This window comes from Antrostomus carolinensis, unplaced genomic scaffold (assembly GCF_000700745.2).
Source record: "Antrostomus carolinensis isolate BGI_N321 unplaced genomic scaffold, ASM70074v2 scaffold920, whole genome shotgun sequence".
Taxonomy (NCBI): domain Eukaryota; kingdom Metazoa; phylum Chordata; class Aves; order Caprimulgiformes; family Caprimulgidae; genus Antrostomus; species Antrostomus carolinensis.
This window is the reverse complement of record NW_010288833.1, coordinates 24830-41016: the sequence shown is the minus strand read 5'-3', so window position 1 is coordinate 41016 and position 16187 is coordinate 24830. Positions and strand designations below refer to the sequence as shown.

General features: G+C 35.9%; 1 protein-coding gene across 1 annotated transcript in view; it reads left to right on the top strand.

Moving 5' to 3' along the window:
- Positions 1-14691, top strand: part of LOC104524697 (adhesion G-protein coupled receptor D1) — a gene marked incomplete at its 3' end in the record, with an annotated part of 31445 nt that extends 16754 nt beyond the window's left edge. Inside the window, exons 8-14 of the mRNA XM_029084859.1 lie at positions 3453-3517; positions 4308-4463; positions 7132-7191; positions 8455-8572; positions 9512-9622; positions 11362-11437; positions 14550-14691. Of these exons, the coding sequence (XP_028940692.1) occupies positions 3453-3517; positions 4308-4463; positions 7132-7191; positions 8455-8572; positions 9512-9622; positions 11362-11437; positions 14550-14691 (728 nt within the window). The remainder of the gene's footprint in view (positions 1-3452; positions 3518-4307; positions 4464-7131; positions 7192-8454; positions 8573-9511; positions 9623-11361; positions 11438-14549) is intronic.
- Positions 14692-16187: the final 1496 nt, after the last annotated feature.

The following is a 16187-nucleotide window of genomic DNA, read 5'->3' as shown; positions in this document are numbered from 1 at the left end:
AACGTAATTTGTAGAGGCAGAATAAGTCAGGTGTGAATGTCACCAAAATACTCAGCTCTTTTTGGATATATACAGTCTTTTCATTCTGTGTTCTAGCTCCTTGGAAATGTCCTAAAAAGTTACCAAGACCTGAAGTATTCAGCCATTGTTAGATCCCCTAAGATCAAGAGAAGAAGAACAATAATTAGACTTGAGGCAGAACAGTATTAGGAAAGACTGACTCCAGATTTCTAACTTACACTCTAGTTGTTGTGCAAGTTAGAGCCGAGTCACTCAGTGTGTTCCAGCAGATGTGGATAATAATGGTTATCTCTCCAGTTCCTGGAACAATAAAGACTTATTAACTCATGTATGCTTGTGAACCAAAAAGAAAGATATCAGCTGAAATGTAATATAAAAGTAAAAGAATTGGCATTAGAACAAAGATTTAGAAGACTGGCCAGTAAACTCTGACAGTTGTTCTATGGATCTTTGTACTAAACTTTTCACCACAAGAAAGGCTGTTGCTATTAAGTGCTTGTGTGTGAGTAGCAATTAGAAAACATCCATCTCGGGAATAAAGCTATGGGGCATCTGGAACATTTGGCTTTGCTGGCAGTTTCCCTGCTTTCATTTATTCTTACTAGATTACTGAGAGCTAAAGCAGTTACACCCTTAACTCTTGTGCTTTTAAACCCCTGGGGACCATTTTCACAATGGAAACTCTTTGAATAACACAGAACTTCTGGTGTGTGCCTGGAAATGAGAATGTATGTGTTTGTGGCTTTCAGCTTTGATTATAGCAATCAAATACATACAAAATATATTTTATCAAAAAGAAAATATAAACTAGTTTATGTAGAATTGAAGTCACTGAAGAAGAACACCCTCCATCTGGTATATAATGAAGCAATCTATATGCTTTACCACACAAATAATAGCAATTGCACTCATTTTTTTTTATTTTGAAACCTTTTTATTTTAAAAGTTATTCCAATGAAAGTCTTCAAAAATTCTGATTTGAAGACTATTCATTTGATACACGAAATAGTTCTAAAATCTAAAAAAAGTTTTATTAACTTTATAATGTTCTGATCATGTTGGAAAAAATGCTTTTGTATTTGACTGTTGTATCTTTCATAACAATCTAGGGTTACTATAACACTATCTGACTCAAAGCTACCATAAATCACATTCTTTGATTTAGTGTAACACAGGAAGAATGTTATGTTGCTAAACTCAAGAGCAGTAGATTTTCAGATTGAGCTGGTCATCTATATGTGTGCCTTTTTTCACTGTCAGAGAAGTATGACTTATATAAATACACGGAGAACTATTTTTAACCCCTTAAATGCTTATGAACTCACAGCAACCATCCTCTGGAGTCCTCCAACCTCCCATCTTTGCTCTCACAAATAATCAAGGCATCATGGAAAGCTCTTTCCACAAATGCAAACCCTCTTCAGGCCTTAAGTTTCTACTTTTTTCCTCTATACTTTGGTTTGGAAAGAGTCATCTTGGGGCTCAAAATAGCTGGTTGCTGGACATTAATGCTGGTAGCTAGCATTTGAAACACTGCAGAAAGGGTTGGGCCTTCAGATCCTGCCGAAATCTAAACTTTTAGAGTTCTACAGAATGTTGTCTGTATCCTACCTTTCAGTCCCTGCTGATTTTTAGAAGGCTGTATAGCAAACTCCCTGATTTATACATTGAGGTGTTCATGCTGTGAGCTTTTGTGAGTTTACTGCAATTTAGGTGTTTGGTGTGTTGGTATTTTTTGTTTGTTTGTTTTTTCCCTTAAACATCTATTTCACAAGTTTTCAGGGTCATCTGGAACTGTCAGTATTCTGTGAAAAATAAATTTCTAGCCTCTTAATTGACAGTGAAGTTTGATGTCTATTTTCTAGGGGCTTAGGAATTAAAACGTAAAGGGATGCCTGGTATACAATTTTTTTTTAAGTGTGAAGAATTTCAAGCCAATATTATTTTAAAGTGCTCAGGTGGTTTGGGGCACTTAAGAAATGTGGAGTATTGGATTCTTTGCTTTTTCCTTTGAAGTAGTGGACCAATCAGATTTTATAAAATTTCCAATGTGATGGATGAAGTTAGAAAATTCTCAGAGGAAGCAATGGATATTACAATACTAATCAATATAGTAAACAAAAGTTATTCTTGGTATCTCTTTATTGACTTTTAAGGACTTAAAGCAGGGTTGAAGCTGGGCTAATGTGGTTTGACATAAGAAACTTAATAGGACAGCCTGTTTTTTAATTGAATTAATAATTATATTCCTTTTGGATCCATGAGAAAAATATGTCCTATACATGCAACTGCTGTTTGATTTTGCTGAAATACCATACTCCTGGCAAATATAAAATCTCGGTAAAACATAGATTACAAGAAAATTTTATTTCCCTAACACAAATGACCAATAAATCCCTTTGCACAAAAAGGTATCAATACTTTTAAAATGGAGGAGCTGGAAACCAGCCAAAATTGTGTTTATTCTTTCTTTCTCAACAAATCTTTTATGACATGTTCATATGGTAATTTTCAATGGGTATTATGCTAGTGGATGACATTTATTAGTAAAGCCTGTCTGATTAATAGCAACCTCACTGTTGCTTGAAATCAATTTACAAACACCTAATAGAGACATTATATATAATATGCTCAAACGACTAATGAAGGTTGTTTTTATTCCTTAATCCCTGCTGCTTGTTTTGTGTAAAACATCATGCCCCAAAAGCTTTAGTACACCACCATTCCTACTAGTGTTCTTTTATTTGAGGGTGCCTTAGTTTTGCTGCAAGCAACAGAAGTATTTCCATTGGCTTTGAATATTTCTTACTGATTTTTTTTTAATGTAGAAAAGTCTGTCTGAACTTCATGAGTGTGATTTTCTTTGACACTCAAGCAATTTAAAGTCAAGATATAGATAAACAGCATTTGGAGATCATAGCTGAGACAGAAGTCATGTTTATTCCAGTGTCTGTGTGTTCCCAGTCCCAGATTATCACATGTACAGAAATACAACAAAGTTGTATATGAAATTGTCAGAAGTGCCTACAGTTAATTACTCATTTCTGATAAGACATAGGATTTTTTTTCCCCCTAAATACTTTGCATAAATGTTGGGGGAAGAGGTAGAAAAGGAAGATGGATGCCAATGTTTTAATTGTACAGTTGTCATTTTTTTGATTGAGGTATAACACTTGAAATTTCTTGTTTGTAAACAAAGTGTTTAAAACTTAGACTAAATTGCAAGGCTTATCTATATAAAGATGACTAAATAAAATTGATGAATGAATCAGTAAATGAAATGCTTTAAACAAGCCTGTATAGCTACAGTACTGCAAATAAGCAAAACGTGCAGAACAGCAAATATGTGATTTCCAGTTAGAACTGGTTCAACCTGCAGTGGGAATATGCAATTTGTTAATGCTCTCATTTTTGTGTGTGTATTTCCCTAGGTGTGCAGGTTTTGCTTTCTTCAACGCTTCCATGGTCTGTGATGACAACCACTACAAAACCTGTGGTAGGACAGTCCTCATAACTCTTTTCTATCATGTCAGAATGTGTATATGTTACAGAGTTACAGACCCTCCTCAATTTACAGTTTTTATTAGTGGCTCTTATTTTAGTATCCCAATTATAAACAATTTCAGATATGCATAAGGATAATATTTAGCAACTGTGGGAAGATGGGAGTGCTACAGAACACTTAATGTAAGACAGATAAAGGGAATTCATTGTTAAATAAAAATAGCTTCTGTATTAAAAAAGGCAAAAAAAAAAAGTAGAAACTTCTGAAATATGTCAATGAACTTTGAAGATATAAGATATTAAAAACCATTTTGCTACTTTTCCTTGTTTCCTTTAAAATGAGGAAAAATATTCCCACCACAGTAACAAAATTATTTAGCTCTTTAGTAAATGCTTAATGACAAAGATTTAAATAAGATTAATTTTTCATACGCTAATACATACAATTAACTGTAATCAGCCTACATGAGATCAGCTATTGCAGTGTATGTTCACTTTCTTGCTATCTGTAGTGTCAAAGTTCTATTAGTTTTCTCGCTGTTCAGAGACTTTTGGGAAACCATGGTAAATAGGACCTGAATTGCTAATGGAAAAACGAAGCTGTGCCTGTATATTCTGTTTATCCTCTGTTTATCTGTATACTTTCCTTTTCCCTTGGCTTAATGTAGCCTCCTGTGTGTAATCACAGCAGTTTACAATGCCTCGAACTCCCTTTTGGGCTAAAACAATAAATAATGACTGCTGTTTAGAATAACTTCTGATCAGTTGTCTCTCACCTGTAGCTCTCTACAAACGCCTACAGTCCCATCATAACTCATCTGACTGAGGAGAGAGGGAATTTCCACTCCCCTGACACCATGCTGGGCTACCTGGAGAATGTGTCCTTCAGCCTGCCCAACAAATCCTTGTCAGAAAATACTGCTCTAAGCCTGTCAGAGGTAAATGTCTTTCACATCTATGCGTGGAGCCAGATGACCCTGCAATTTCTCCAGAAGCTGCAATAGAAAATGCAGCTTTGAAAGTTTTTGCTGGTTGCAGAAAATACATATGAAAAAAGCAGTAGCTATTTTAGGGAGCAGCAGAAGGTGACCTTCAACAAGAGAGAATAGTTTAAAGATTCCATTAGTTCTTGGGGATATTATTTTATTATTTAACACATAAATTATAAATACCTTGAACTATGACCATACATCAAACTTAATTATTTAGCTGAGCATGAAACAGAGGAGGAGGAAAATAACTTGTTAATTAATCAACTGCAAGTATATCTGATGAAGAATATGGAGTTCTGGAAAAAAATTCAGCATTTCTCTGCATGGCCCAGCTGATCCCAAATGCAGCAGAGTTTGACAGTTGTCTGTCAGGTGCAGACATAAAGACACTGTAGTGACAGCAGCAAAATGGAGGCATGCATCAGCTAATAGCTAACTAATTTGGGTGCAGGAGCACTCTAGTTGTGGCTCTATCAGCCTGTCCCCAGGTAATTGCCCAAGTATAAACTTGTAATTTACTATCTTTGAGATTCAGTCTTGCACTAGAGAGTTAAAAATTTATCAATTACTGCTGTCTGCCCAACCTTTTGTTAGCATTTATTGCTCCTGTAGTAAACAGAAGACAAGTTGTGCCTCTCCTCCAGCTTCTCTGTTACGAAGTCCTGCATTGTTCTTGCTGGACCATGCTCTGCCAACTCTGCATTGGAGGTGAAAGCTGTGGGAGAGGACCTGTTTGTGATGATGGTGTCTTCAGCTTTTGTGAGTAAATAGCTTTATCTTGCACTGGGTTCCAAAAAAAAAAGGTGTTTTCTGCTGTCTGAGCTGAGGGCAAGGGGTCATGTTCTGCTAACATAAAGTTAGCCTGCTGTAAAATGATGGGCATCTAATTCCCTGATTTCAGCAGGCTAGAAAGCTATTATTACAGTAATCAGGTCTGGCCTCACTAGTGATTGTTCCTTTAAGCCTGTAGGTAATACCAGAGTGACAAGGATTATTTACTCAGACAAAAAATATAAATAAATGCTTATGAAAACTACATGGACAGCAATTGATAGTTTGTGTTAAAAGCTTAGCATTTGCAAACTGTAAAGCTTGGATTTTATGGATCACAATTTAATATGTAGCAAAAACCATTCTAAAAAGCTCTAATACATTGTTTCCTTTGTTTTGCTGAAAATTTTATGTGGACTCTAAATTGAAAATGGAACATCATCCTGTCAGATATCATACCTGTTTCCCACATCATTTCAGTTGCCATTTGATTGCTCATTCAGGCTATCTGATGCTGCTTTGTGTGCTGTGAAAGTGATTTGCAGACAGAAATGTGGGACATGATTATCTTTAGCAAAGCTATTTTGGGAAGTAAACACAAGAGAGTCTAATCATACATACGGACTCTGTCATTTGTCTGATTGATGGTTAGACTTTGTATTGTCTGCAGCTAATTCCCTGAAAGACAGGCACTGAGCATGCATGCTATTTTCTGTAAAGTTATCTCTGTCCTGATTGTCATATGCCTCACAGCACAAGAAAATTTGATTTAAGTGATATGCAATAAACTTTCTGATTACTGACACTCATTTATAATGCATTGCTCCTGACAAACCTGATGTGTTTTCTGTTATAATGCTGCTCTGCTCAGTAGCTCCAGCACTCCTCCTCCTTTCCCTCCCTTTCCAGTGCTCTAACACATCCTTTTTGGACTAGTTCTGGAGTGATGCTTTGACCTGAAAAGAGATACTCACAGAATGCTCTGGGCAATTTGGGCTGGGTCCTGGGTTTAGAGTAACTTCTGTGAATGCCAGGTACAATTCCACACTGAATATTTGAGAGAGACTGCAAGGTTTGTGCTGCCCAAAAGTAAACTCATGTAGCAAAGCTCTGGTTCTGCCCTGTATATTATGACTTGTAAAATTATGCTCAGAAAAGTCTTGCAGCTTTCTTCCACATTTCTCAGTGGAACTTTTCTGTATTCAGTTCATGCTTTTAAGACATTTTAACAGAGAAGTTTAAGCAGCAGATGTGGGTTTTCTCTTTAATTTTCTGTGTGATTTTCTGTGCTCCCTTTTCTCTTCCTTCTATTTGTCTTCTTCAGCAAGACTCCTTAGGACAGGGACTGTATAGTGCTGAGCACTTGAACAGTGCCCACCCTGTTAGACCTTGACCTCAAAAATAACCTGTAAGTGCAAAAGTTAAGCAGATAATAAATTGTACAAGTGATGAGACCCAGATATTTATCTAGTGCTGTTGAAATATCTAGTAATATAAGACTAAAAGAGGTGTTAATGTCATATGAGTTTAGATAAGATGGGAGAATAAGTTCCCTTTAATCTTAGTTCCAGTGTTGTCACCTCAGCTGTAGTATAATGATTGCACTTTGGGAGTTTCACAGTGGTGTTATTCTTACTAAATAAACTATTACTTTAAAATGTCACCATACACAACATGATGAGAGTGCTGGCAGGTAGAGATGAATCTGTGATTTGAATGAAAATGGACTTGTTTTCTTAAAATAAACCTAAGAAAACCCTAACAGAGATCTGCCTTGGATCCTTACCAGAAGATGTAGCTGATTAATAAATAATCAAATAATATAATGTTATTTATCTTTTAGGCATTTTTAAAAGCTATCGAAGACTTTCTGTTATTGCCCAACTGGATTGATGTACCAGAGGTAAGACAAATGGGCTTAGATTTGTAGGTTACTTGGGTTGCATAATTTCACATGGATAGTCATGAAACTGGTTGCCTCTATTATTCTACTTGTTAGGATTTTTTGGCAGTGTTAACTTATTTATCTTCTCATATATCATTTTCATATTTGCAGTAAAGATGCACACAAAACAATCATGCCATTTTCTTTTGTAATTTTTTTTGAGGGTTAAGATAAGGGAAATTTATCTGCTGCTGTTTCCACCTATTTCAGGGTGAATGAAACAAAATTGTGTTTATAAAATAACAGATACTCTCACTAAAGAAAGTGTTTAATAACTCTTTTTTTAGCCCTGAATGTTGATATTTGAAAGTTTAGATTTGTTTTGTAGATTGATGTGTTTCAATGCATGTGAAATATGTGGAAGTGCTGACCTGTTTAGTGAACTAAAGCTTTGAGACAGATTAAACCTAATATAGGGAAAAGTAACTTGTGTCAATGTTTGCCTTCTAGTCTACCTTTTACCATGCAGAGAAATACTTGCAGGAGGAATTCAGGAATTTCCTGAGATTTTTGTTTGAATCTTAAAGCAGCACAGATTTCAGAGCAGAGAGCTTTTAAACTGAGACGAGAGGCTAAAGTAAATTAAGGTTTTACTGAAGCCTAAAATGCTTTTAAGTCAAAAAGGTGTCTAACTGATTGAAGTTCTTAGCCTAACATCCTTGATCATCTCTGATGTAAACAGATTTCAGATAAAATAGATTTCTTTTTCATTGAAAAGTACATTCACTCTGAGATTTTATGGATCAAGTTTCAACCTGGAGAGTTGTTTTTTTGGGGGACACCTAAACACTTTGAAAGTAGCTTTATACTGGAGACCACTTTAATAAAGATGAAAGAAAGGTCAAACTGTAGTGTCTCAGCTTATGTTCCAATAAAAATCTGATACTAATCTTTATATATTGTCAAAATAATCTGCTCAGCTCTTGGCTTTGTTCTGCTGAATCCTGAGTATAACTGACTGTCAAATGCTGGTGAGAGCAGAGAGTCATTTGGAGACATTCTATAAAACATCATAGTATTTTATAAGGTCAGGCTCTGGATAGCATCAATTTGTGTAACATTTTGTCCACTGTATGTGGAAAAGGTTGTGGAGAAAGTCACATTTGACTTTGGATGGTTGAATATTGAGTGACATCAGAATTTAACATGACGCCTTGGCATTTTGTGCTATGAACTGCAATTTCTTTTGTTGTAGAGCTTTCTCTTTCTTCTCCCCCTTAGACTGCTCACGTATTTGGAAATTTAATTCAAACTATTGACAGTGTGATGGCTCATATGACACGCAATTTGGATGAAAATTTATTGCCTTTAACTGTTGAAGGCACATCATCTGTGGCAGGTAGGATTTAACAGAAATGTTCTCTCTGGGCTGTCTGGATGTCCTAAACGCTTCTGTGCTTGCAGCCCCGCCTTTGCCATCATGAAGGAGGAACTCAAAACAGATAACTTTTTTTTTTTTTTTTTTAAATACAAATCAGTGTTTCAGGTGTAGAAAGATGACCTGCAGTTAGTCCAGAGGTAATCAGCTATGATTGAACTTGAATTTCCTTGAGTTTATCTGGGGAGGGGTTTAGAATATGAATTCTGTGAAATTAATCTAACAATACTATAGTAAACTATTAGGCAGTGAAAGGGCCTAGAGCTCTTATGCAGCACTTTGAAACTGCAGATGTCGGGAAGATACAAAACCTTAATTTTACAAGTTTTTTGCAAGAGATTGCAAATAATAGAAATAGTTTTGACCTTTTAGGAGAATTTTATTTTACTGCTGTTTAGCATCCTAGCGCTCTAATTGTATCTGTGTCTCTGGATGCTACAGGTAGCAAAGGTTATTTATCTGTTCTGGCATTCTACACTGCTTTGTTGAGACCTGTGTGAGAGGACAAATAACCTGAGCAGTCACCAGTACCATTAATCATTGCATGTACTCTCTTGGACATTGGCATTTTCCAGCAGAGCAGTGGAGGTCTGAAATAATGCCTTCAAATGTCAGTGGAAGAGTGTGTTATCAATCTGTTTTACTTGGCCTGGTAAGCTCAGTATTTGAGCATGGGTGAAGTGATCCGTGGTATAGTAACTGTGTGTACCACCTTCTCTGTCATAAAGGAGTCGGATATAAAAGGTGATTTTATACTCTGGGAATTTACTGTATTTTCTGCAAACATCTCAGGCTTTAAATTCAAGACTTGCAACAGCTATTAGGAAAGTCTAGTTAAATAGCCAAGTAGATTGTAGAGGCAATTGATTTTATCATGTTTTTGTTTGGGTTATTGCACAGATTACACCTTGGTCAAAATGCATCCTCGGACTCTGAATTTGTCCCACTATCGATTTCCATCTCGAGGACGGAGTTATATTTCCATTCCCAGTGAAGCTTTTCATGAAAAAGGTAAGGAAAAATTTAAAGGGAGGAGCACAGTTATGCAAACAGAGTAGCCAACAATGATTTTACTTGAAAACAAGTCGTAGATTGCTTTATTTTTCCAAATAACCAGTTTGATCACTGTTGATCATACTGGCTCTAAAGAAGCAGCAGTTTTCCTGTCATACTAATGAATGATTAATGTGGTAGAATTTTAGATATTATTTAATCTTGAATAATACAGCTGGACCACAGAGACTGAAACCATTTAATTTTGACATCTTTTTACATCAGATAAACCATAATTTAATAATTATCTGAACTGGTTATTTTTAAGAAATTCCAGGATGTCAGATCAGGTATTACTTATCCCTTCATGCAAAATCACTCTTAAAATGTTGTATGACATTAAACTATGAAATGACAGATTTAAACAACAGCAGCTACAGAAACAGCATGAAGATGTAAACTGCAAAAAAAGCAGCAGAACACAGAAACCTATCTGGGCTAAAATTTTAATAATCTCAAAAGCAAGGTATGGCAAAAATTGGAAGCTTTAGCTAAGACTCTAAAATAACAATGTTTGAAGTTGATTATCTGTGTTTTAATCGGGGATTGAAGGAACCTATTTACAAAAACATCTACCTGCATCCTCGAATCTCTGAAAATCTGACCTATGTGCCCTAAATTCCAACCCACAAAATTTACACACCCAGAGACCTTTCCACAGTCACCTCTGTTGAAGGAAGGTTGGTTCCTATTCAAAAAGTTCAAAGTTAGCTGCAAATAACCTGCAGTGATAAATACTCTAATAATTACTGAACTGCCTACCTGATTTGTGATGACAGCTTTGTTTCTCTGCACTGGCAGGGGGTCTGGCTGGAGACTTCACTGCAAGTACTCTGAAGTTTGACTAACTATAATTGCAAACCAACTTGTAATGCCAAAAATAGCATGTGAGGGGACTTTTTTTCCTTTCCCACTTGTAAAGTCTCTCACCATGCAGATTTATTTTTTTTTTTTCCTTCAGAACACTATCATGCATGGTATCCTGAAATGATTCAGCCCATTAAATGTTTAACTCTCTTTCCAGCTAAAGCTCACTTCTGAGTAATTTCAGCCTTTGAGCCACACTGCCACACTGTCCAAATGAGCTAACCTAAAAGTTTATTATTCCTTCTTAAAAAGTTTACAATATAAATACTTGGAACCCAGCAAATGGGATAGTGAAAGACAGCTGTGTGGCTGACACCTAGAAAATACACATCTGTCTCTTCACTCAGATGCTGGAGAACCCATAAATACTTGGAACACAGGCAGCAAACAGACAACCAAAGTGGAAACTGGTTGCCCATGTCTGAATTTCATAAACTGCCAGTTAATGTATGTGGTGGTGAAGTAGTCTTGAGATTACTGTAGCTACCATGGAGACACTGACTCTGGTATGTCATGCAACCTTTTCTAGTGCTATGTGGGGGATTTATAATTGACAACTGATTACTTGAACAACTTACTTTGGCAGCACAGCTGTGCAGGGCAGGCATCCTTCTGTTTTACTTTTGTTACCTGTCTCCTGTGCTGTACTGCAAGATGTTCATACTTTTTCACTTAATTAAAAGAGCAATCATAAACCTGCTAAAGCAAAGATATGAAAGTCTACAGAACTCAAGGCATTCTGTATAAACACGGAGTTTCAGGTCTAGGAGAGAAGTGTCTCTTGCTTACAACTGTTGCTCTGAGGAATAACCCCTGTTCCTTTTTCACAGCTTGGATTACCATTGTTGGCCTGCTTTACCATAACATGCATTATTTCTTTCATAATATCAACCCTATGGATACCAAGTAAGTATCTCAGACCTCTCATGTTTTGACAGCTTGTTTATTACCTTAGTGATAAACCTTTATAACAGTCATGTCATTATCAACTGTAAATAAATTATGTGTCATAATTCTGATTCTGCAATATTGGGGACATGTAGTCATTAACTATAGAGAGATTAAAGCTTACATTAGATATTTTATTTTATGTTGCAGTAAAATAGATTCCCGTAGCAACATGTTTGTCTTTCTTTGTCTTCTCTTTCCATTTGTCTGATCGGATATTAGAATTTCATAATTTTAATCTGTCTCATAAAAGGAAATTACATCTTTTCTCCTGACACATATAAAGATAAAGCTTGCACTTAAATGAAACAAGTAAGAAAACATAACATCCCTCTTTAGATAAAATCTCAATCCTAGTCCTAGAAACCTGTAAGGTAATTTTATAGCAGGAGACCAGGCAATGCTTTAAAGACCTTTTATTTTATGTGCTACATCAATGAAATCATTAGCAGATAAGATAAAGTAAATGCAGAGCTGTATACCTCTCAGCAATACAGTTCCCCAGGGAATTTTGCAAGGCCATTCATGTAAATCATTACACTTTCCTTTTAACCGAGTCTGACTTTATGTTTTTATGTGATCTTCATGGGGGTACGTAGATTAGTTTACAATGTGTCTCAGTCTTTTCTAGTCTGTGACTTTTTGTTGTGTTGTTTATGACACCAGAAGGAAAGATGCAGCATCTAAGCTGTCATGAATGTCAGGGATTGCCTTCCTTTCTTTACAGGGAAGGTCATGATCACGGGAACTCATTTGTGAACTTCAGGGTAAAGAATCCTGGCTTATAATCAAATTGATCACACTGAGATAATCACACAGCTATTACTAAATAGCATTTTTAAATCAAGCAATAAGCTATACTGTTGTTTACCCTGCTCTCTCTCTCTCTCAAAAAAAGAGCACTTAGCAGGTGGCTGTAAAGGAACCATGTCGTTAGTGTGCAATATTTCTTACTGACACGAAGAAATAGAGACACTAATTTATGACAGCTTATGTTTTTCAAACAGGAGGATCAGTGCAATTTATTAAGATAGTAACCTATAATCTTAGCTTCTCAAAGAGAGAAAAAGAATTAATATGGTCTTGACTTAGATCACAGCTTAGCAAACACAATGTGATTAAAGATGCTGTGTCTCAAAACACTGTATTCTAATGCATTGTCATAGAGTCTACAGCTCCTGGGCCTCTGATATAGCATAATAAAACAGTTATGTCATCTTTGTGTACATTTGCTGAATTTTGTGGAGTAGGACAACCTGGAGAACCATTCCTGTTCCACTGACTTGTATGTATTTTTTAGCACTTGTTTTTGAGAAGGAAGGGTCTCGCCCTGCTGCAATGTTAGGGAAACACAAAGACACTGGAGAAGAAACATCTCCTAGCTTTCTGTAATTAATCCAAACTACTTGAGCTGTTTGCAGTATGTAATGCACTATAGAATCACACCTATAAAATTCTAGATGCAGATCTGTCCAAAACAGCATCTAAAAGAATTAGTAATACAAGGAATGCTAGCTTAGCAATTTTCCTCTGTGGAATCAAACCCCAGGTATCCAAAAAATGTTTTGAAAATAAGTATGCACTTCTCTTCTGCTTAGTTTTCTTTTTTTGTGCTGTACTATTATAACTTTTTTTGCTTACAATTCAGTAGAATAACAAAGTTTTCCCAGAGTAGTTTGTTTTAAAGACTTTCTTTTATGTTACTTCTAGCACTGGGCTACTTGAACACCTGTAATTTGAAGCCTGTCCATTTTCTTCTTAAGGACATTTTTTTTTTCTTTTGTGGTAGAAAGCTAAAACCAAAACACTTGGAGCTTTTGTGCTGTACAGACAGATGACTTCTGTTTTCAGACTACGTAAACAGCAGTTTCTAAGAGGAGTCAGTTTTGATTCTTTAAAAAAAATCTAAACAAAAAAAGGTTTTGAGCTCAATTCTACTCCACTCATATACAGTTTGTGTAAACCTGTAGTAATCCCACTGGTTACAGGGGATACTGGAAGTGGAAGTAACCTCTGGTGCTGATATTTTTTGTGGTCAGAGCTAAGGACTTGGGGTTGTGCTAAATGAGTTCTGTTTTATTTGACCTTGCTGAGGAACTGAATGTTTATTTTAATGTCTGATATGACTTTTTTTTTTTTTTTCTGAAAAATAAGAAACCATTTCAAATGGGTGTCAGATGAAAATAAGTGTTTTTTAATGTGCTTTACAAACTGGATCTTTCCAGTGGTGTGCTATGTTTGGAAACCCACACTGCTGGTTAATTCGCCATGGCTCATATTTCTTATAGTAAATACCATCCATTCACATACTGAAGAGATAGGAGACAGAGATCATTTTACTCCTGCACAGTTTGTTACTGATAGTGTAAAAAACCTTTACCCTACAGCCAAATGTATCTTGGTTACTCCTAAATGTGTGAAAATGCCAAAGTCATAAGTTTTAGCTGAAAGCAGAAATAAAAGTGTTCTTATGTACTGCAAAATTACTTCAGCCGAGAAAAAAGTTTTACCTGAACTAATCAGATGTTTAGTCAGGTTCAGCTGTTTGTATTGGGACCTGACTTACTCTCTAACAAACATAACTGGACATAATCAATTTTGAGAAGTAAAGCTATAAATTACTTCTAAATATATTCCTATGCATGTGTTTATATTATATGCATTATAAATAATATAAGCATATGTGTCTTACACTCTAGTATATATGTTTAATTAGCCTGGAACCCCTGCAAGTTTTCTCCTCACTTAAGTTGCTTTGCTTACGTAGATTATTTTTTAGATCCCTTTGTAGGATTCTCTCTAATTAAGAGAGCAAGGCTTTTAAACTTTTGCAAAAGAGGAGCAGAATGAAGGAATGCTTTAGATATCAAGTCTCCTAATTTCTAAAGCTGTTATCTATATTTTGTAGCTGTTGCTTCTAGTCCTGTAGGATTTTTTGGGCCAGATCTTGCTCCCCTATAGAAATTCATTGGCTTGAATGTGAAAAAGGAGGTCCTGTGTTCCTGCTGTTGTGGATGAACTAAAATAATTTTGTTGTTCTACTTCCTTAATATATTTGTTTCTTTCCAAGGATTGCTGAAGCTGCTGTCTACAAAGGTTATACGATCTCAGCAGCCAGTTATCTTATCTCTATCAAAGTGGAACCTTTACCCAAGTTGTCCAACAATCTGTCAGGATCTCCACTTATTACCATCCAGCTCACTCACAAATTGGTAAGTGAAATGGAAACTACTAGTTTAGGCTCTTTTCAGGGCTGTTCAAAACTTTGGTGTCTGTGATGACTGCTTTGAATTTATCTTGTAATTTTTGTGGGCATTTTTAGTAGCAATTCAGATGACATTTGTGATTACAATATTATATTTTGCCAACCATTGCACATCAATGACTACTGTTTTTGTCCTGCAAAAGGCTGATGAGTGCACAATACTGAAAAAAAAAGGTGAAATGACAAATATAGCTTTAGGCCTTTTTGTATGTATTGTTCTGTGAATGTTCTATGGATCATACAATAGGATGGTATGAATTGCTGCTTTCTCATTAGAGCTGTCAAAAATTAGAACTCATTTATGGTTTTTGCTTTTGGTCTTAATCCACACTGAGCTAACTGAAGTGTTTTGAAAGCTCTCATGAATAAACCCGGAGAAGGATCTCCTCCAAGGGCAGGCACAAGTATGATGGTCAGAGCATCCTTTGGAATAGGCATGCTGTTTAAATCCCTGTTCTAGTCTGAACTGCCCTTTCTAGAGAGCAGAGCATTCTGAATCTGAGAAATAAAACAAAAAACCATGAGAATCTGCGAAAACTTGGAGACAAGTTTTATTCAAACTGATCATTTTTGGTAAGGCATTTAAATTTCACCAAATTAGCATGTGCCAGGAAGAAACTGGAAAAATAGCTGGCTTTGTTCTCAGAGAAAAAGGTGTCTCTTTGTCTTGTTAGTGGGAGGGAGAATAAGTCGAAACTCTGAGGTGCTGGCATGAGGTGTGCAGCATCTATGACCCACTTACAGCATGGAATGGAAAAGGAAAAGGAAAGATTTCAATTCTTAAATGTTTATTAGAAACCATCTCTTAGATGTTCTTCTGAATATTTTATCGTATTTTTCTTTCAATGGCTGTTTTCAAGCCAGTTTATCTTCTTCCTGTTGGGTTTCTGATAAAGATGGACTGGCTACAGAAAACAAACATATGAAAAAGCCCTAAGGCATGGAAATGAAAAGTGGTGTTTTGCTGACAGTTTTTCAAACTAAGGACTCTCCAGAATGTCCCTAGTGGCCTCTTAGAGACAGACACTTGCAAAGAGAAGACTGTATTTTGTGTAGATAATTTATAAAATGTGTACTTTGCTTTCTTTATTCAGGTACCTCCTCCTGCTTAGTATGATGATTTGCTAGCAGGCTGTTAAACAAACCTGTGTTTGATTTTTTATTTTCTTTATGCCAGTTGACTTTCACTGTGAAGATCACTGGGATCTTGGTATACGGGTAGAAAGTTTACATTTATCATCTGTCTCTTTCTCTGTTTTAGTCAGCAGAATCCATGAGAATGCGGTATTGAAAATTATACAAAAATATCACAAATCAACTAACTCCTTCAGCATGTGTGTGGGGGGAATGATGTGAAGACTGATGATAGTTTGCAGCTAAATAAGGCTTAATCTCAACCTGTCCAAATGTTTTGTAGTGAAGCAACAGTACATTTTGTAAAAT